This window comes from Sphaeramia orbicularis, chromosome 17 (genome assembly GCF_902148855.1).
Source record: "Sphaeramia orbicularis chromosome 17, fSphaOr1.1, whole genome shotgun sequence".
Classification (NCBI taxonomy): domain Eukaryota; kingdom Metazoa; phylum Chordata; class Actinopteri; order Kurtiformes; family Apogonidae; genus Sphaeramia; species Sphaeramia orbicularis.
In genome coordinates, this window is record NC_043973.1 from 50,330,764 (window position 1) to 50,353,211 (window position 22,448).

The following is a 22,448-nucleotide window of genomic DNA, read 5'->3' on the forward strand; positions in this document are numbered from 1 at the left end:
AATTTAAATCAAAATTTTACTGTAAAAGTCGGTATTGGCAAAACTAATCCTAAAAAAAAAAATTAGATTGGAAGTCGAACAATCCAGATTGGGACGTCACTAGACATAGCTAGTTATTAAATGTAACAAATTAAGCAGGAATTCAAACAGGTTGTAGAAATCCACTCAATATTTACTGGAATGAATATAAAGATAGCTTTGCAGCACCTGGAGGGTTCAAATTCAAACTTTTGGAACTATTTGAATCCAAATACACAAATAAATGAACCAAAGACTAATAAAAGTGGGTTTAGCAAAATATGAGCCCTTTAAGCCCCCAGTACAACAGATTTCAACATATAAGCACACACAAATGTACATAAAACCTAAAGCCCTGGCCCTGTCTTCATAATTACCTGTCTATTTTTGTCATTTTGACTTTTAAATAACAGCTTTTTAGCTCCAACATTAGCTTGATTCTATTGTTTTCCTGTACTCGTATGCTGAGCCTACTGTAATAAATGTACGACTGGGTGGATAACCTGGAACAATCCCAGATCTGTAAGCTGTAGCAAACAACATTACCATGTGTAGTGAGGATCTGACACTGTCATCAATGCATTTTCTGCCTCCTGATTAACCCGCACTTTGTTACAATAGCATGTTTTAGTTATGTAAATGTGGGTTCTAAAGGGCATAACCGAGAGAACAAAAGTATAAGCAGACGTTTTGCATGTTGTTAATGTATTACGATAGAGCTGACGAAAAACAACTTTGAATGGAGTCATTTGAGCAAAAAATGGATTTCATTCATCTCTTCCCTGTATTGTCGCTTCCTTACTTCCCTTACTTGGTTTGTTTGTCTGTGTTTGTCTATTGATCATTGGCTCTGTCTCACAGACTGGTCCTCTCCGACACGCTTTCATCATTTCACCAGCTCTGTCTGCGTCTGGCTCTTATCCGTGCTTTGTTGCGTCTTCGTGCTGCCTTTCACTCTCTCTCTCTCTCTCTCTCTCTCTCGCTCTCTCTCTCTGTCTTATTTCCCAGCCTCTCTCCTCTCTCAGCAAGGCGCCTCTCTCTCACTCTTGTCTCCTTCTTGAAAATATCTCAACACCTCTTTGATTTTATCTTCTCCAAAGCTCTGTAACTCCGACCTGCACTAGTCGATAGTGGTCGGCTGATAAGGGGTTTTCAACGGCCGGTGCTGATGTTGAATATTCAGAGAGAAGGGCAGCTGATGGTTGATATGGAATGCCAATATCAGGTTGCTTTGTTTTCCTTTAGCAGCTGGTAAAATAATTTGCTGACGCTAAAATGGCAGATGTCGGTCTCAGAATGACATTTGACATCACAAGTATTCGAGGTGCAACTGTGGTGATGGAGAAAATGCCATATTTAAAAAAAAAAAAAAAAAAAAAAGAAGGATTTATTTAACCTTTAACCAGGAAATATCCCACTGAGATTAAGAACCTCTTTTACAAGAGAGTCCTGGTCAAGATAGGCAGCAAAAATCCATCACACAGTTTACAACATAACACAGTTAAAACACAGAACAGACACATTTGACACAAGTGGTTCCAGGCACAACAAACCCCGCCCCTCGCATGTATTGTAGCTTATTTTGGCATCAATCCAGCTGATGTCATCCTGTCTATGCATGTGCTGATGTCAACATATCCACTGCCCCTATATATGTGTCAAGTTTGAAGTAAATTTTTTGAAGTAAATTGTTTTTATAGATATTTGAAATTTGCCCATAAGTAAATGGGAGAAGAAAAAATATTTTAAAAAATTCATAAAAAATTGTTTTACTTTGACCTACTTTTCCCAAAATGTAACCACATCTATTCTGGGTCACTGGGAATCTCTAAACCAAATCTGGTATGAATTTAACCAATAGTTTTGCTGCTACAGACATGTGAAATTTCAACCATTATAAGTAAATGGAAAAAAAAAAAAAGATTTTAAAAATTCTTAAAAAATTTGAACTTTGACCTACTTTTCCCAAAATGTAATCACATCTATTCTGGGTCACTGACGATCTATAAACTCAATTTGGTATCAATTCAACCAATATTTTTGCTGCTACAGATATTTGAAATTTCACCCATTATAAGTGGTGGGAAAAAAAAAAAAAATCATAAAAAATTTTAACTTTGACCTACTGTTCCCAAAATGTAATCAAGTGTATTCTAGGTCACTGGAAATCTACAAACCCAATTTGGTATGAATTCAACCAATAGTTTTGCTGCTAGAGTGTTAACAAACAAACAGCTGAACCAAAAACAATACCCCCTGCCTCTCCTTCAGGGGACGGGGTAATAAATGGTTAAAAATAACATTTACAAGCAGATTAAGAAAAATAAGTGCAAGTTATGGAGTTGGCCTCAAGCATTTCATTTATTTCATTTATTTATTTATTCCAATCTAAATTATTGGAATGGAGCAGGATGAAGAAAACTTATAATATCTGCCCCTGTCTTAAAACATTTGTTTACATCAGATAAGTTGCCGTTACAGCTATTACAATTAAAAAAAATAAAATAAAATAAAAAAAAGGTGCAAAGTAAACAAAAGCCCTTTGACCTGTTTCTGTACGGGTGAATGGAACAGAAAACAATATGTCATCATTTAATTATAATTTAAGGGGAACTGAAATCTTCATGAAAATGAAGTGTAGAACAAACATAAAAAGCCAGTGCATCTCTGTTAGAGGGGTAGATCTGTGGAATAATCTGGACCACAACTTTAAAATGTTGTATTCAGTTTGTGGATTTAAAAGGATGTATAAATCCACTATAATAACAAAATATAGAACATTATCTGAATAAGTATATATCTAGTTATAACAGAAGAATGCATAAAATAAGATATTATTGTAATGAATTAATACAGACTATCATGATTAGGAGATATCACATGTATTAATTATTGTATTTGTAATAAATATTGCAAGTGCATATAAATATTATAGTTTGTATTAAAAAAAGGTTAATTATGCGAATCTGATCGTGTGTGAGGTGACTAAAAAAAGTGTATGTGAATGGTTTGTATGGATGTTTTATGTTATTGGAAAAATATACAGAGAAAAAGTGTGTGAAAGCAAAGGAAGCGGAATTCTACTATAATGGACGTTTCTGTGTCCGGCGTCCGTCCGATCGATGTCCCGATGTTGCAGCACGGGAGGGCACTATCGTACAATGGCTCCACGGGTACAATGCTGCTAGTTGATTCAATTATTAGTTTGTAAAAAGGGGGTAGGAGTCTATAAAGTTATATTTCTTACCACTCCTTTTTTGTTATCTGATGATTCTAAGTCACAGGTGTCAACATGCGGCCCGGGGGCCAAATCTGGGCCCGCCAAAGTGTCCAGTCCAGTTAGGATGAATTTGTGAAATAGAAAAATTACACTAAATATTAACAATCCTTTTAGTTCAGGTTCCACATTCAGACCAATTCAATCTCAAATGGGCAAGACCAGTCAAATACTATCATACTAACATAGAAATAATGACAACTCCAAATGTTTCTCTTTGTAAATGTAAATATTTTCATGTATTTACACTAAAACAAAGTATAATTTTGCAAAAAATGTGAATAACCTGTACAAATATGAACAACCGGAAATGTCTTAAGAGAAGTAAGTACAATTTTAACAATATTCTGCCTGACAATAAATGTTTTGTGTATTTGTAGATCCACTGTATATGTAAGTTATAATAATGTACATGTGTAAATGATAAACTGAAGTATAATATTGTTAGAATTACACTTATTTTTTCAGTTTGTTCATGTTATTCACATCTTTTGAAAAGATAGTTTGTAGATGTAAACCTTTTTATAATGTAAATTTACGTTTTTTCGCTCTAAAGCATAAAGAAAAGTTTGGAGTTGACATTATTTATATATTATTATGTTGTTATTTTACTGGTCCGGCCCACTGCAGATCAAATTTAGCTGAATGTGGAACTGAACTAGAATGAGTTTGACAGCCCTGTTCTATGTGCTCAAAATAAAACTAAACTAACTAAATTTGTACGGAGAGAATACGTATCAGAATTTCTCTTCTCAATTAATTTATAAATGTAGGCTAGCAGGAGGCTAAATATTGCCTTATATATAAATATATACCAATGGCTGGTATATGTTTATATGTAATATTTGGCCGCTTGCCTGTCTACATCAGAAATAATAAAGTAAAGAAAAATTTTACAGTGGTTCACACTTCCACTTCAGTGCAGGTTTCTTCTGGGTCCTCCAGTTTCCTCTGCCTTTAAAAAAAAAAATCCAATACATATAGGTTAATTCCCATCAGGAGTTGGTCCCTTATCATCTTCAGTGGCAGCTCACAGCTTCTAATCAGCGTTATGTGCTAAAGCTAATTGCTCATTTTAATGCTAAGTACTGTGTGTGTAATAGGATGGGTAAAATTCAAAGACCAAATTTCCACACATGGATAATAAAGCAAGTTAACCTTAACCTTAACAAGACATGGGATTATGAATGTGGAAAACTTAATTTAACAGGACATGTTCCAGACTTAATAAAGGCATTCTCATGTGTGGTCACCAGGGTAATAATAACAAACAAGGTTTAAGTTACAGTTCACGTCACTATGCCTCCCAGTGAAATTATAAATCCTACTATGGCCACACCAGGGTCCGCCCTACTGTTTCTGATCGGATGAGCTACAAGACTCGACTCAAAACATGTGATCTCCACTGCCAGCGGACATGAGGAAGTAGACGATTGTTTTTTTCGTCACTATATATCGCTGTAAAAATGGAAAAGTTTTTCATCAATAACTTTGAGATTGGTAATGGTGCACACATGTAATTAAATGTGGTCACTGCTCATATATATATATATATATATATATATATATATATATATATATGTATGTATGTACATGTATGTATTTTTTAAATATCTTTTTATTTCACAAAAGAAAATCATCTAGATACAGTACAAACATAGTGATACTGGGTCTTACATTTTGCAGTTCTACTTTGTGCACCCCCCCCAGAAGATCAGCTTAGGTCACATAACTCAGGTCAGTTTGGAACAGTTTCAGATGGAAAACTCACAGCATCTTCCTTCCTCTTGTGGGTGACCTACCCACAACCACCAATCAACACATTTAATTTACCACAAAACCATTCCCTTATGACCCCCAGAACCACATTTTTCATTTTATATATACGTTGTGGCGATCGCTCAAGGCTTGCATTGATTATACTTGTATGCCTAAGGTTATATGCATAGAAATGTGATCTGTTATGTAAAAAGTTATTGCTATAGCAGAGAGGATAAAGTGTAATTTCTGAGCTTTTGATCGCTATTTCATTGATTCTCGGTGCAGATAGTTCAAATTATTCCAATAGAAGTTTGTCTTTTTTAATTTGCGGGTCAAATCAATACTTGTACATGTGCAAAGACTTCTCAGATATGAGTATAAACGAGTTGGACTTATTGGTACAGACTGGTCATTAGATCACTGCAGGATGTTTACTGGTAGATTCTGTGTGGGATTCCACTCCTGCCCACTTCCACAGGATTTCAAACCACCTCCTACAAATATGGTGACCATGCCTGAACAGCAGGCCCGTTAATTTGGTGTTTTATTTTACTACTAAAAGATTACCAAGACACAAAAACAGACATATAAATGATTTAAAGAACAACAGTAACATAATAAATAACCTATCAACTAAATGATGCATCACATGAATCCAAAATTATGCCTGAGCAACAGAATACATTGCTTTTTATTGATTTAGAGAAGAATGTGTTCCTTATTTATTATTATTATTATTATTATTGTTGTTGTTGTTGTCAATTACACACACACACATTATATATATATATATTTATATATATATATATATATATATATATATATATATTTTTTTTTTTTTTTTTTTTTTTTTTTTTTTTTTTTATGGTGCAACAGGGTGGGAATGTTCATGGGTTTGGGTATGAAAAACAAACAAAAAAAAAAAAACAACTGTATTATGTTTTTCTGAATGACTCGATACATAACAAGTGTTCAGAGAACGCAAACCTCTGCCAAGCACCCCGAACGGTGTGCATGTGTGGATCGACTATTTCTTTTTAGATTAAACAGTTTCCAGGTTGTTCCATACAGCAGAAAAAGTTGAAGCTTGGTACCAGTCATGTGTCTGTCCAATTATATTAAATTCCAATCAATATTAGTTGAGTTCTAATTTTAAATGTGTGGTAAAAGGGATTTTCAATGTTCAATGTAAATGTCCACAGAGTCCACATTCCACAGTGGATGTGGACAATTTTGTGCCAGATACAAGATATTGTTCTAAGCTACAGGTGGATCAAATTGGAGGCTAATCAGAGTCGTTTCGAATTTTTTATGATTTTTCGAAAATTGCTCAATGATGAGAGATAGGAAAATTATAGATTTTGTGATCTTGCTGTGACCTTGAACTTTGGTCTACTTGGCCCAAAATTGAATGGGTTGGTCCCAGGGCCGAGGCCTATCTGTGGGTAAAATTTAGTAAAGATGGCTGGAATAGTTTTCCCGTAAATTTGCTAACAAACAAACACACAAACAAGCAAACACACACAAAGCAAAGTGATCACAATACCTCCTGGTGGAGGTAATAAAAAACACTTTGAACAAGAGAAGAATGTAAAAATCAGAAAATAAGGGGGATTTATAAATGAGCGCAGGCTGTGTACAGTAAATATCCACGTATCATTTACATTCACATTCACATATCCACGTGACCAGAAACATGTCGAACTGGGGAGAAGGTGAAATCCGTCAGCTGTTTTCACTTCGGGTGGAGGAACGGAGAAAGATGGGGCCGACTCTGGAGAGGTTAACAACACCACTATGTCCACTTATGCTAAAAGCTATAAATGGGCTCTGTGAACATTGAAACATCACCTTATTCTGGGATCCTTTTTGTTTTGTATGTGGACTCTGTTCAGTGAAATGAATGTAGTCTTCTTTTTCCTTTGAAGAGAACACTTTCTTTGGAGTGGATGTTCTGTTTTTCTGCTCATTCATACAATTTCAGTCAGATTTTTCATATTTTACAAATACCCTTTGAGAGAAAAAAAGTATATTCCCATGTGTATTTGACCATATGCTTCATCCAGTTTGCATGTTACGGATCTAGAAACAGTGAGAAGATAATCTGAATCTGAACTGAAGAAAATTTAGACTAAATCTACGCTACATGATTGTGACCAGTGCTGCACTTAACCCAGTGTTTTTCAGCCTTGGGGTTGGGACCCCACGTGGGGTCACCTGGAATTCAAATGGGGTCATCTGAAATTTCTAGTAATTGATAAAAATAATTAGAAAAAAAAGTACTAATAAAAAATATATGGTGAGTTGAAAGAGACAATCCCAATCCATGACAGACATGACAAACTGAAGCTGAAACTGCAGCACTGTGGTTCTTTTTATCTGTCAAATGTTCACTGTGGTCAGTTTCAGATGCTGCAGCTCTTTCATAATTCATAGTTTCAGTTCTTGTTTGTTCAGTATTAATTGTCCTCCTTGTAAATCACAGCTGGACTGACTGGACAGATCCTGACCAAGGAAAATCAAATTCTCACTTTGTGCAGAAATCTACACCTGGATTTACTGCCTCTGTCCATAATAATATACATTATATAGACTGAATGTGTCTAAAATTAACATTTATTTGTAACATAGTACAGCAAACTATATTACATGATCAAAAACAAATTAATGTTAGCAGTCTCCGTTTGGAATATCTGGGGTCGCCAGAAATTTGTGATGTTGAAATGGGGTCACGAGCAAAAAAAGGTTTGGAACCACTGACTTAACCCTTAGTTGTTGTTTTTTTAACGTTTCTTTTGTTTGCTCTCTGTCATTTTTTGGCTGTTTGTTACCTTTGAGTCTGTTCTGCTTGATTCTTTTTCTTCCATTTCAGGCTACTACAAAAAAGTCTATTCGGATTGTATTCTATGCTACATGAGGAAAAACAAGTGAGAGGTGTTTGTGTAACCGGTGGTGTCGGACTGCGTTGTGTTCTTCTTTTTTAATGAGGAGACCCGCACGTGTGTCTTTGGAGGCAGTCTCCATTTATTGTTCTGACAAGTGACAGAAAACATAAAAACCTCTGGTCAGTTTCCCCCATTAAACAACATCCTCTCCCACAGAAATCTGGAACAAAAGGGCACATTAAATTATTAAAACGAAATATAGCATACCTGACAAGTGACAGAAAACATAAAAACCTCCGGTCAGTATCTCCTGTTGAACAACCTCCTACACAAACCAAAATGACACAGAAATGTGTTTAAGCACATTAGAAACACCTGATACAGTCTGAACTAGCCGACTCATGTAAAAAAATTACATTAACAGAGGCTAAACCAAAAATTTTCACAAACTGCACGGCTGCTTACCTCTCCCACAGAAATCCGGAACAAAAGGGAAGAGGCAAAGGCGCCAAAACTCCGGTTATAGTGCGCAGTGTCACACTGTAAATCGCTCACTGGGGAACAGACCCAAACCAAAAGTTCCACACACTGACCCGGAGGCCCACAATGTCAGTTACCAACCAAAAGAAATGAAAATAAAATGAACAGATTTTGTGTAATTATAACAATACGCAATATAATATACATACCCACATTGCTGCTAAATAATTGACCCTGTTACATTTGTTCTTCTTCAGTGGGTATAAAAATGCTTTTTTTTTAATACATTTATTTAAAACCCATTGTCGCTTATGTAGCGGTTGTATTTGTGCGTCGAGTTAGATATGACAAAACCGAACTTCTTTGGACACTTGCCATTTATTCCTGGCAGAAAAGAATACAGTCAGTCTCATTAGTAACACACCTATTCTCACACTGCTAAGCTAAAATTAAAACATTCCAAGTTAGCTAACGCACCACATGTTAGTCATGCTATGAACAAATAACACTGGTCAACAACATATTTAGTGTTTCAGTTTTTTGAGCTGATTTAGGATAATTTTGGTGCTGAATCCAAAAATCACATTAATTTTGCTCAGTCAGGTCAACTTTCTGAACTCTGCTACATATTGGCTTTTTAACATTTTTGCTTACATTTATGGGCATTTTCACATCATATGATACAAAATTCTTTCATATTTCTTGCAATAAATGAGTTCTGAAGATTTTACTTTTGCCAATTTATGATTAATGTTTTTTTTAATATTACAGGTGAATGAAATGGCTTCGACTAGAAGATCTGGCAAAAATAAGCCTGATGTATTCTGGTACATCTGCAGTGAATACACCATTGTACCTAACAGGAATCCTGTTAGAAAAGGATTTTTTTTCTCTTAAAACCTATTTTGGGTGAGAACTATATAAAAATCAACTGATAAAGTCACAAAATGTAATCAATTTTTTGAGAAGATCAAATTTTTCAAATCAAATTAGCGAAAAAACCTGACCTGATTGGGAAAAGCAGATGTCATTTTTGGATTTAGCGCTGCAAAATGGTCCTAATTCAGTTGAAAAAACCTAGACAACTTGCAAAAAACATTTTTTTGTAACCCAGTGTAATTAAAAATATCGTCATTTTCACTCAAGAATATGCACAACCGATAGGGAGCTAAGCGTTACACAAATATGCTGGTGTAATACAATCACTTCGATATGAAATTAAAATAAAAAATGTAAAATAATGATGGTGTAGCATACACCCCCGAATGAAGGATGACACTTTACTGATGATTTTTTAGATTTAATGGCAATAAATCCTTAAATTAACTGTAAGAGTTAAAGAACAGACAAATAAAAAACATGTGTAATTACAAAGCACTTACATGTCACATTAGCAACATAAGTATGACGATTAGCTTGACTGAAACCTAACAATAAATGTTAGCTCAGCTCGCTGGCGTCAATGACAAATTAATAAACCGGTGAGAGACACAAACTATTCAGTAACATCTGTACATTTAACACAAACGTACCTTGTGCCTCTTCAGAGGGGCAGCTAACACAAAACAGTGAAGTGACTCTGCATGTCGTTTTTAACTGTTTTTTCTCCTTTTGATGTTAAGATAGGAAGTTACTTTTCAAAATAAAAGTCTGCTACGTCCAAACCAGAAGTTACCCATTACGTAGCCAAAATAAAAACAATACGCCAAGACACAATTACAGAAGGGAATTTAGCAATTATACGCAGGCTTATTTACAGACGGGACTGACGATGTGTGCACTTACCAGGTAGACAGCACAGCCAAACTGTTGCTATCTCCCTGGGGTGCATGACCCTAGTCCGCAGGGGTGTGGCGTTCAATGCCCATCAAATAAAATTGTAATTAATTCAAGAACACTGTGAGAGATGGCAAGTGGAGTCACACTACATACATTAACTCCATTACACTTACAGTAGTTTGTATTCCTTTGAGTAAAAAGCCTTCTCCGCTGGGCAAAGTTAAAAAAAAAAAAAAAAATTCGGGGTATTTCTGCCGCGCAAGTTATACGTCACACTATACGCTGGGCTGCATCACCGCAGGTCCGCTGTGTAAAAGTCCAGCCTGTCTCACCTGTTACTCCTTTGGCTTCGCTGTGGAAATCAGTCAATGGCGGCAAAAAGGTGGGATCACCATCACCTTTTTTCTGGGATCTCTGTGTAAAATTGTCTAATGATTGCACCATTTTCAGGTTATTTCACAGTGAAATGTATATAACCGACCAATTTTCACCGCCAATCAAAATAAACCGTGCAATCTGTACTCTCATTTCTCAAAATCAGAGCTGTGACACTGACGCAGTCATTTTCTTGACTGAATGTTAACAGTGGTTTGGTTCAGTGTTCAGTTTTAAAACTAGGTCACGTCTGATTGGATAGTTTTGACTTCTGTGTACAACAGGGAGTCCTTCTTACAGACTCTGTTCATTCTGTTTCTTATGTCTTTACTCTTTCCTCTTCACTATCTGTGCGTTCCCATGACAACTTTTATTCCTGGTTTAAACTGATTAAAGGTTCGATCCTATTTCAGATGTCCATGTAAACACTTTATTCCAGTTGAAAAAGAAAAGTTGGGATTAAATTCAAACCCAATTAAAGTCAGTGGTTTAATCCACTTTTGAATGCGCTCTAAATTCTTCCTGGACATGTAAACCCTTTATTCCGTTTGGACTTTGTTCCTTCCATTCTGCACATGCTCAGTGTCTTGTCCTGTGGCGATGACGCACACATTCTGCGCTGGTGGAAGAATCTGCACTGCAGTCTAGTCTTCCCAAAGCGTTCCAGTGGAATATTCTGATGGGATCTACCAGCCTGGAAAACCCTGAAGGAACAGTTCAACACTTTTTTTATTCATTCATTTGTCCTGAACTAATGAGTTCCATAAGTGGGACAAACAGTTTGAACTGCAGCCCTAACGTTAGCTTAGCTTAGCCTAGCTTAGCAGAATGGTTTCATTCCTATGGTCAGACGTAGCCAGGCTTTTAGAGGTGATTTGTAGTATTTTAGGAGTGATTTTGTGAAATTCAATTCTCCCTAATCATTACCCAGATAGCAGTTACCTTTGGGCCGGATCCGCATTAAAGCCTTTACATCTGTTTATAGCTCACATCTGTTTTCTGACTTTGGACCAAATCTGCATCTGATCCGTCTTTCAGCTCTCTCTAGCAGTTGCGGGGTTGTGCTGGCTGACGGATTCGGCCCAGAACAGTCTCCCATCACACAACCAAGACTGTTTTTTAAAGGTGTAATGCTGATCTGGACCAGAATCGTAATATGAATCTGGACCAACATGATTCTCGTGTATATTCTAGATGTGATTGAACGGAGCTGGGCCAGAGCTGGACCGTTTCTGCAGAAGATCCGTTTCGCGGAGTCGTATCTGTTTTGGGCCGATGTGCATTTGGACACCAGGCCAGATCCACCAAACGGTTTCGGGCCGAATCGGTCAGCGATTCTGTTCCAGATCCGTCCCAGTGTCTCTTTGCTATCTGGATACTTTAGTCCGCTGGGGTCAATATGATCACAAACTGAGGCTCAAATCATGGTCATGTGACTTACTGCAGGAATAAAATCTGGGCAAATAAAAACTAATGCAAAGCTAAAACGGTAAAGCAAAGCTAATTTAGCACATGCATCTCTTCCAACAAAAAGATTTTCCAACTTCCATCAACACAACAGTCCCAAGACTGTTTGAGTGCATTTATTTTTGATCCAGTTCATATGGGAGATATTCAGTTTGACGGATGGAGAAAAAAACGATAAAAAGCTGGTCCAAATTCTCTTGGCTGGAAGCAAAAAAGTTACTACGCGAAACTGGCTCAAACCCCATCTACCTGCTATAGATGAATGGATCAATATTATTCATGAAATTTACATGATGGAATGGCTGTCATATTACCTTAGAGTCCAGAAAGAGAAATTTTACAAAATCTGGAGTAAATGGACTGAGTATGTCAAACCTATAAGACCAGACTTCTCTTAAATTATTGGAAAAGGGTCAGGAAACAGTGTCTTACTGATCTAGACTTTTTTTCCCCCTCTCTTTTGCCTATGACCTTTAACCTGAACCCTTTTTTATTTCATTATACTGCTACACAGGAATTTTGTCTTTGAAAAACCTTCCAATGTGAAAGCTTCTAATGTTCTTGTTGAAAATAGTTTTCACCAATGTTTACCTAAAGGTCTAAAAACATCTGAAAGAGCTACATGGGGAAATACTCAGATGATCTGTGACTGTTCATATGTAAATATTATGGTGTGTATATATATATATATATATATATATATATATATATATATATATATATATATATATATATATATATATGAGGAAGAATGTAACAGATTGTGGCATTGTCATTTGTAAGTGCTCTTTATAAATAAAAAATTAAAAAAAAAAAAAAAAAAAAAGATTGTATGACTGCAGTAAGTTGCGGATCTAAAGAAATAATTAGGGAGAATCGGATTTCACAAAATCACTTACAAAAGACAACAAATCACCTTTAAAAAACTGGCTACGTGTGACCATGGAAATGCAGTGACTATGCTAAGCTAAGCTAACAGAAGGGCTGTGAGAACCGAATAAATGTTTCTCATGTAAACCTTTATTCGGGTTTAACATTTCCATGGAAACAGAAGAGAAAGTACTTTAGTTCCGGATTAATTTCTTCTGGAAAAATAAATCGGATTTAAACAACATCATGTAACCATACCCTATCTTAGATGAGAACATCATCCTACATAATACATAAACACAATAACCATACAAATATACTATAGCCATTAAATTAAACCATATTGTATCATAAAACTACCGCCTGTATGTAAAGTGGCCTGATGATGTGCAACACAGTCGCATGAACTGGTTAAAATGTTACTTATAATTTAATGCATTAATGTTGCTACTATAATATTTAAAGTTTTATATCAGATGAATAATTAAAAGTCCATAACTACAAGATGAAAAAAAAATCCCCATTGTTATGAATCTGAAATATGGAATAAAGTGAGAAAAAAAAAATACATTTTGCATAATAAAACAATGAGGAGAACATAATGGAACGGGACAATCCAGTATGTGTTAAATGAAGATTTAATGAAGAAAGGGAGTGATAAAATTTTTTCAAGCAGACGATCCCAAAATATATTTGCAAAGAACATGATGGTGCCTCTCTCTCCCTGACTGAAAAGGTCATGTTTAGCGCCATAGCTCAGTAGACTATACATTAGCTTTTAATTTAACCTGGCTTTGGCCACGAAAGTGAAGGCAGCACAGGTGTACCATGATGAATGAGACGGATAAAAGCTTTGGCTTCCCCTGTCTGCTGCTACATGGTCAGGCTAATGAGCTGTGGCTTTTTACAAGAGCACTACTGACAACACACACTGCTTTAGTGCAGTTCACAGTACAGGAGTTTAGAGTGTCACAGTCAGAAACAAGATGTTTCCAGACTGTTAAGGGAAACCGAGTGTGGCTTGGTTTTCTTTTCAGATTCTACAGTAGAGCATCAGCCAGAGCAAAATATATATTACATTTTGGGGCAGGGGTGTCAAACTCATTTTAGTTCAGGGGCCACATTCAACCCAATATGATCTCCAGTGGGCCGAACCAGGAAAACATTAACAGGGAAAAAAACTAAATTAAATTATGTTACTGTTTACATCGACAAAAATCTGAATAACATGAACAACTGGAAACGAAAGCAAGTGCAATTTTAACAATATTACGCCTCAGATTATCCTTTACACATGTGCAATATAACTTACATTATAATTACAAATGCACAAAACATTTAATAACAGGCAGAATATTTGGTAAAATTGCATTCACTTATCTTAAGACGTTTCAGGTTTTTCACATTTTTTTGCAAAATAACATTTTTTTTTTAATATAAACATTTTCATGTAATTTTACTTTTTTACACTAAAACAAAGAGAAAATGTGCTGTTTTCATTATTTATAAGTTTAATATGATAGTATTTTACTGGTTCTGACCTACTTGATATCTAATTGGTCTGTATGTGGAATCTGAATTAAAATGATTTTGACATCCTTGATTGTTAATCTCTTCAGTGTAATTTTTATATTTCACAAATTCATCCCAGGGGTTGGATTGGATCCTTTGGTGGGCCAGATTTGGCCCCCAGGCCGCATGTTTGACACCTGTGATTTAGGGTTTAGGATTTGGCCTCAATATAATGGCCATTAATGTGTTAGTTTTTATTTTATTTTATTTATTTATTTATTTCGAACATGCAAAGAAACAAAATAAAACAAAATGAAGCAGATTAAGAAAAAAATAAAATAACACTTAAATGAACAGAATCTATCTTCAAGTACGTGCAAGTCTGAATTTTGCATGGTCAAAAAGGAGTTGGAAGAAGTATAAACTTATTTAATCCTACTCCTCAAGTGCTTTTGTGAAAAACACTTCAGTCTTACAAAGCATGTTTTAAGATTATTATATTAATGAATCTATTGTTGAATATCTTCATTGCATTTTGATAAGTGTGGAGATTTTTCAAAATAAACAACGGTGACAAAAGTAACACTGACAGCAAGTTACGTTAAAGACGCAGACAGATATGGACGGAGCGTTCTGTCCACCTTCTGCCTACATTCTGTACGTAATTCTGTCCGTTTTCCGGGAGCTAACGGATGTGTACCCAGAGCCATGTAAAAATCATCATATTATCTAATCTATGAGGCTCTGTGCGAACCCAGATGGAGAAGCAGTACCACCAGGAACCATGGAGGTAGTGGATCTTTGTAGTCGCTTTTCCATTGACCCTCAAATTGTGCAAATATAACTTGTGCATAAAAATTTACCTAATGGAAAAATGACAATTTCGCAAAAAGTCTCATTTTTCTATTAAAAGTTTTTGCGCTGGCTAGAGGTGGTTTTTGGGGCGTAGTGCAAGTGATATATCATGCAAAACTGCAATGGAAAGAGCTTTTTTCACAACTAGAGTCAGGTGAATTAAAAAAAAATGGATGTTGACGGACGTTACAACAAGTGAAGAAGAAGAAGAAACATGTTGCGGTATGTGTGGACACACCAGGAAACCCAATCATTTTTTAATTTAGTACGAGATAGAGGGGTAATATATAATAATAATGAATATATCTGTAAATCAACATGATATTTACGTTCATCGCCATGTTTATGGAATGACTTCTCGTCATGTCGCGATAATAAATAAACAAATCATTGTACTTGCAATTTAATGAAAAACCGGCATTACGCACTTCTGTTTTTTCCACATTTAGTAAATATGGGTAAAGTTTTGCGCAGATGTCCAATGGAAAAGCCACTTGTGTGATTTAGTGAAAAACTACACAGGAAAAATTACAGAGTATTTTCTCCAGAGTCAAAAATATTTTCCTCAAAAAGAGTAACTTTGGCTCAATATTTATTTTGGAGAGCTCTACCCAAAGAGTAACTTTTACTCTTTTTAGAGAGGGACCAAATGCTATCTGAGTAGAGTAAAATTTTCTTCAATTGGAGTAAATTTTACTCAGGCCAGGGGTGGTTTTTCAGGTGTAGAAAAATTGGTATATCACACAAAACTGCAATGGAAACAGCTTTTTTCGCAACTAGAGTCAGGTGAATTTAAAAAAAAAACAGATGTTGACGTACGTTACAACAAGCAAAGAAGAAGAAGAAACATGTCGAGATATGTGTGGACACACCAGGTAACCCAATCATTTTTTAGTTTAGTATGAGATAGAGGAGTAATATATAATAATAATGAAAATATCTGTAAATCAACACCATATTTACATTTGTCGTCATGTTTATGGAATGACTTCTCGTCATGTCGCGATAATAAATAAACAAATCATTGTACTTGCAATTTAATGAAAAACTGACATTACGCACTTCTGTTTTTTCCACATTTAGTAAATATGGGTAAAGTTTTGCGCAGATGTCCGATGGAAAAGCCACTTGTGTGAGTTAATGAAAAACTACACAGGAAAAATTACAGAGTATTTTCTCCAGAGTCAAAAATATTTTCTTCAAAAAGAATAACTTTGGCTCAATATTGATTTTGGAGAGCTCTACCCAAAGAGTAACTTTTACTCTTTTTAGAGAGGGACCAAATGCTATGTGAGTAGAGTAAAATTTTCTTCAATTGGAGTAAATTTTACTGAAGCAAATTCCCTGTGTACTGACATATTTATGACAACTACCCTCATCAATATCAACATTAGCCTCTACATTAGTATTACCTCCTCTGTTGTGTTACCTCCTATGTTTGTTATTTCTGACTTTCTTCTTCCTTCTTCTCAAAAAAACGTTCCTCTTCTTCGTGGTAGTTGTCCAGTATGGTAATTAAGACCGGTGCCCTCTGGTGGATGGATTGAGAAATGCTCATTCCAACACATTAAATGTCAGTAGCAGCACTTCGTTACAGTCAAACTAACGACGACGACAATTATGGAAGCGATTAGTTACCATAATCTAAATTAAAACGCCTTTGAAGAAATGCTTTTTCATTTTAAGAATATAGCTGTATTATTTGACTCATAAATAAAATTATTAATAAATTATCCAGTCTGCATTTTCATTTTCTTATTCAAGACCGCTCATTCTTTTACCTAATTAAAAAGAAAAAGAAAAACACATTTGAGATTTAATTCTCAAAACATGCCCCCAGCAAATAGTTACCAAAATTCAATTTGAAATCTAAAATTGGAAAATTCAAATGCATTAGCAAAAATCCTTTTTCATTTTAAGAATGTGGCTGCATTATTTGACACATAAATAAAAATTAGTAATAAATTGCCAATCTGCATTTTCATTTTCTTATTCATGTTGCACGTTTTATGACACAATCAAACAGAAAACAGAGGACATTGCTTTTTCATTTTCGTGGAATAAAGTGGTATCAGTGCATCCCTAACGACTGATATTGATATTTTTGCTGAAAGAGTCATTTTTTCTTCCGTTTTCTCTGTTTCTGATAGAATAACCCTCAAATTTAACCCTAAAGACTCAGAGCAATTTTTATGTCAGTTCCCAAATGAGTTTTTCCCCCTATGTAACCTTTCTTAAATACTTTATCACCATATATTGTGAGATTATCCTCTGTATTTTGCATTTTTTCAGTCAAAATCAGGAATTTTCCATTATAAAATTTATTGATTATGAAAATGTTCATAAAAGGTTAGATTCAACTTGAGGTTTCTTACATAAAAAAAAGGGAAAACTGAAGAAAAAGGGACTTTTTCAGTAAAATATATCATTAATTGAACATAAACCCAGTGTGTCCATCCACTGTCATTGATCCAACTCCATGGGTTTTACTGGTGAATCAATGTTGTAGAAGATGACAGTGTTTCCACGGTAACTACAGAGCCTCTGAACGTCCAAATGGGTCATATCTGATGACCATGAAAAGACGACAAACTGTAATTTACACCAATTATTTACATGGTGTCAACACTTGTAATCTACAAATCACAGCAGACATTTTTACATCATAATAATAATATAATAATAATCCTAATTATTTCAGCTATAATACACACCATGTTTGTTTTACAAGCTCTTGTACTGATTCATATAATTAGGTCCACATATATATGATGATGTATGTCACTGCTGCCTGTCATTTCTCAGTCTGATGCATGAAAACTGTCTATTGTCTGATCTCTGATGACAGTGTAATTATAAAATCTGAGATAACGGATAACTGTGAGTGAGTGTGGGATTCTTATTTGACTTTTGGGCGCAAAAAAACATGGAGAACTGTTGTATTGAACCATAGTGTGTACACCCAAAAGCACAGCCTGTAATAGTCTGCAAGTCTACCGGTTATTTGTTATCCATGTGTTATTATTTTTATGCTAAAATGTCAGGTATGTTGCTCAGTTTAGCAATTCAGAGCTGGTGAAAGACAGAACCCAGCGTGTCAATAATGTATTTTTGTTTGGTGATTTACTCAGAGCATGTGACTGTGCTACAATATGAAGCTCAGAATAACAGATTATTTACGAGTCAATATTGATGTTAGCCTGTCTGACTAAAGCTGTGAGTTATGAGTACACATGCAGCTTGTTGATTTATATTTAATCACATCTGCTCTGGTATTAACCCATAAAGACCCAGTGCTACATTTGTGGCAGCTCCAGTATTAATTTTGCTTTATATTTAACCATTTTAAAGTAATTTATCACCATTTCCTCTGTGTATTTAATTCACTGATCATCATAAAAAAATTACATCAAAATAGAGAAAAACTGAAGAAAAAGTGACTTTTTCAACAAAATATATTATTAAGTGAATGTAAAAACAAGTGTCCATCCACTGTCATTGGTCCAACTCCATGGGTTTTACTGGTGATGATGTTTCCATGGTAACTAAGGAGCCTCTGATCATCCAAATGGGTCTTATCTGATGACCATGACAAGATGACGAACTGTATATTACACCAATTATTTACATGTATTGATAGAATTAGTGGATGAACAGATATTAAACAGTTTAGATCAGTAGATGGATCAGTGACAGTGGATGGACACATTTGTTTTTATGTTCTGATATTGATATCTTGGCTGAAAAAGTCACTTTTTCTTCAGTTTTCTCTATTTCTGATATAATAACCCTCAAATTTAACCCATAAACACCTAGAGCTACTTTTGTGTCCGTTCCCAAATGAATTTTTTCTCTGTATTTAACCTTTCATAAGTAATTTATCACCGGTTATTGTAGTATTATCCTCTGTATTCTGCATTTTTGCAGTCAAAATCAGGTATTTTACATTATTTAATTTGTTGATCATGAAAATGTTCAGAAAAGTATCGATTAAACTTGAGGTTTCTTACATGTAAAAAAAAAAGGAAAACTGAAGAAAAAGTGACTTTTTCAGTCAAATACATAACATGTGTGCACCCACTGTCATTGATCCAACTCCATGGGTTTTACTGGTGAATCAGTGTTGTAGAAGATGATGGTGTTTCTGTGGTAACTAAGGAGCCTCTGAACGTCCAAATGGGTCATATCTGATGACCATGAAAAGATGATAAACTGTATTTTACACCAATTATTTACATGGATTGATAGAATTAGTGGATCAACAGTAATTAAACAGTTTAGATCAGTAGGTGGATCAGTGACGGTGGATGAACACATTTGTTTTTATGTTCTGATATTGATATCTTTGCTGAAAAACTTTTTCACTGTTTCTTCAGTTTTCTGTGTTTCTGATATAATAACCCTCAATTTTGGTCTGAGCTTTCATGGACGTCTACATGATCAGTAAATTAAATATAGGAAAATACACGATTTACACTGAAAAGAAAATGCAACCCCCCCCCCCCCCCCCCCCCCCGCAGATTATATTATAATCAATGGTGATAAGTACGTAAGTAAGTAAGTAAATTTTATTTATAGAGCACCACAGACAGGGAGTCACAAAGTGCTTTACAGTGCAAGACAATTAAAATACAATTTAAAATGCAATATATACTGTATGTTAAGTGCAATCAGTTTGTAGCAGCCCTGAGTCAGTTTGATAAATCACTTAAGAAAAGTTATTATAGAGAAAAATTGTTGACACAAAAGTAGCAAACATCCATTGTCGATCTAAACCATCTACTGATGCAAAATGTGTAATAACTGTTGATCCATTAATCCTATCAATACATGTAAATAATTGGTGTAAAATACAGTTTGTTGTCTTTTCATGGTCATCAGATATGACCACATTTGGATGTTCAGAGGCTCCGTTGTTACCATAGAAACACTGTCATCTTCTACAACATTGATTCACCAGTAAAACCCATGGAGTTGGATCAGTGACACTTGGTTAATGTTTAATTGAGGACATATTTTGTTGAAAAAGTCACTTTTCCTTCAGTTTTCTCTCTTACTGATATAATAACCTTTAAATTTACTCTAAGCTTTTATGAACATCTACATTATCAGTGACTCAAATATACAAAAGTATCTGATTTTTACTGAAGAAACTCAAAATAAAGAGGATAATATTTCAATAAATGGTGATAAATTGCTTAAGAACGGTTAAATATAAAGAAAATTCCATTTAGGAACTGACACAGACGTAGCACTGGATCTTCATGGGTTAAATTAAAAGTGAGGTATTTTTTATAGTGAGGTAAATGAACTAAATAGTGAGTGTGCCTCTACGTGTCAGACCTATTTTTATATACAGCAGAACTCACAGACACCCTCCTGGACGGTGCATCCACAGATCCCTCATTATTTCTCCCCTGTTGTTTGCAGGGACGTCTGTTTTCCAGGTGACAGCATCGGATGCAGATGACCCGACCTATGGGAACAGCGCCAAGATAGTTTACAGCATCCTGGAGGGACAGCCCTATTTCTCCGTTGACCCTAAGACAGGTAACCTGGTTCTGTGCTCACATTTAAACTGCAGCTGTGGAGTTCAGACGGACGGGTAACAGGGGATCACCTCACACAGGCAGCACTGTAAACAAGCTAATGAGCCCAGAGCTAAAGGAAACACCCCAGTCTATTAAATGTTCAGGAGCACTGGATGATACGCAGCCAGTGAGTTCCTGTGAATTTGGGTTTTTTAAGCTTCGGAGCCAATTTTTTCAGGAAAACCTAGGTCGGAGGTAGAGGAACACCTTCAAACAACACCCTCCATCTGCTCTGTAATGTTTTTTTTACACTTTTTTTTTTTTTTTTTTTGGAGTAAGAGCAATGCTGTTTGTTTACTCGAGTAAGCACAATAACTTTTCGGGAACCCCTGCTGGTGTTTATTTATATTTTTCCTCCAGGAAAGCACAAGGGATACTATTTATAGACTTTATAGACAAACATTGAATCAATGTGAGGCCCAAAAAAAAAAAAGCAGGTGAGGTCTTCAACAATATTTGTTCCAAATATGAACAACCACCGGGTTTCAATACATTATGCAGTGTCTGTGTAATTATAATATTTACATAGACAGCCACTTGGAAAAGTCTGGCAATAAAAAGGAATTCATCCACCCCAAAGCAACCAACGTAATCAACCATTCTTTACCCTTTATGAAGCACTCATAGAAATACACTGCAATGCAAAATGTCGACCTTAGTGTGTTATTGGAGGACATAACAAGACTTTATTACTTTTGTGAAAATTTTCACGATTTTTTTTTTCAATTATGTAAAAAAAAAAAAAAAATCAAGGTTAATGAAGTTACCATATGTGATTCCTTACCTGTAAGTGGCCAAAAATAAATAAATAAATAAATAAAATTAATTTTAAAAACCCCAAGAAAAATAGATATAATTTGAAAGAAACATGTATTTTAGAACATTACAACATCTCTTTTAGAACATTAGACCAACATAAGTACTGACCCCTGTCCACATCCACATTCTCCTTTGAACATCATTCCTTACATTAGTACCATTACTTTGTGGTACCTAACAAAGCAGGTCCACCCCCTGTTCATGTGCAGGTGGACCTTACAGACCCTGGAGACCACATTGGACCTGAGACTGTCCTCACTGCCACTGTCTTGTAATGTGGTCAGAAATGACCAAAAATAGTCACTTGCCCGATAAAGGGTTAAATATTCAACTGCATGATGAGATTTTAGTGCAAAGCTGAAGTTCACCTAAAAATATGACACAATAAAACTGTGTTTAACCTTCCTCCTTTAGACAAATTCTGGCTTTCATCAAGGTTTTCATCTTAAAAACACAAAGAAAACACTGTGTTGAAAACATGTGGAAGAGGCGGGTGCTAAAAATGACAGAACCAGAAGAACAAAAGTCCCTTAAGGCAAAAAAAAAACGGTGTGATGAGGACTGTGTTCTGACGCAAAACTCACAGATTAAACGACCATTATGCAAATGAAAGGTCAAACATCAGGTTGAAATGTGTGGAGTTGTTCTATTTTTTTTTTTTTTTTTCTTAGTTGTCTGGCTGGCTGTCGTCATCACATTTGTGAGGTGGACCTTACAGACCCTGTAGACCACATTGGACCTCAGATTGTGGACTCACTG

At 35.3% G+C, this 22,448-nt stretch overlaps 1 protein-coding gene across 1 annotated transcript in view; it reads left to right on the forward strand.

The window, feature by feature from the left end:
• The window catches only part of LOC115437552 (cadherin-18-like), a 263,744-nt gene that overhangs the window by 19,946 nt on the left and 221,350 nt on the right, over positions 1–22,448 (forward strand). Inside the window, exon 2 of the mRNA XM_030160788.1 lies at positions 20,710–20,829. Within this exon, the coding sequence (XP_030016648.1) occupies positions 20,710–20,829 (120 nt within the window). The remainder of the gene's footprint in view (positions 1–20,709; positions 20,830–22,448) is intronic.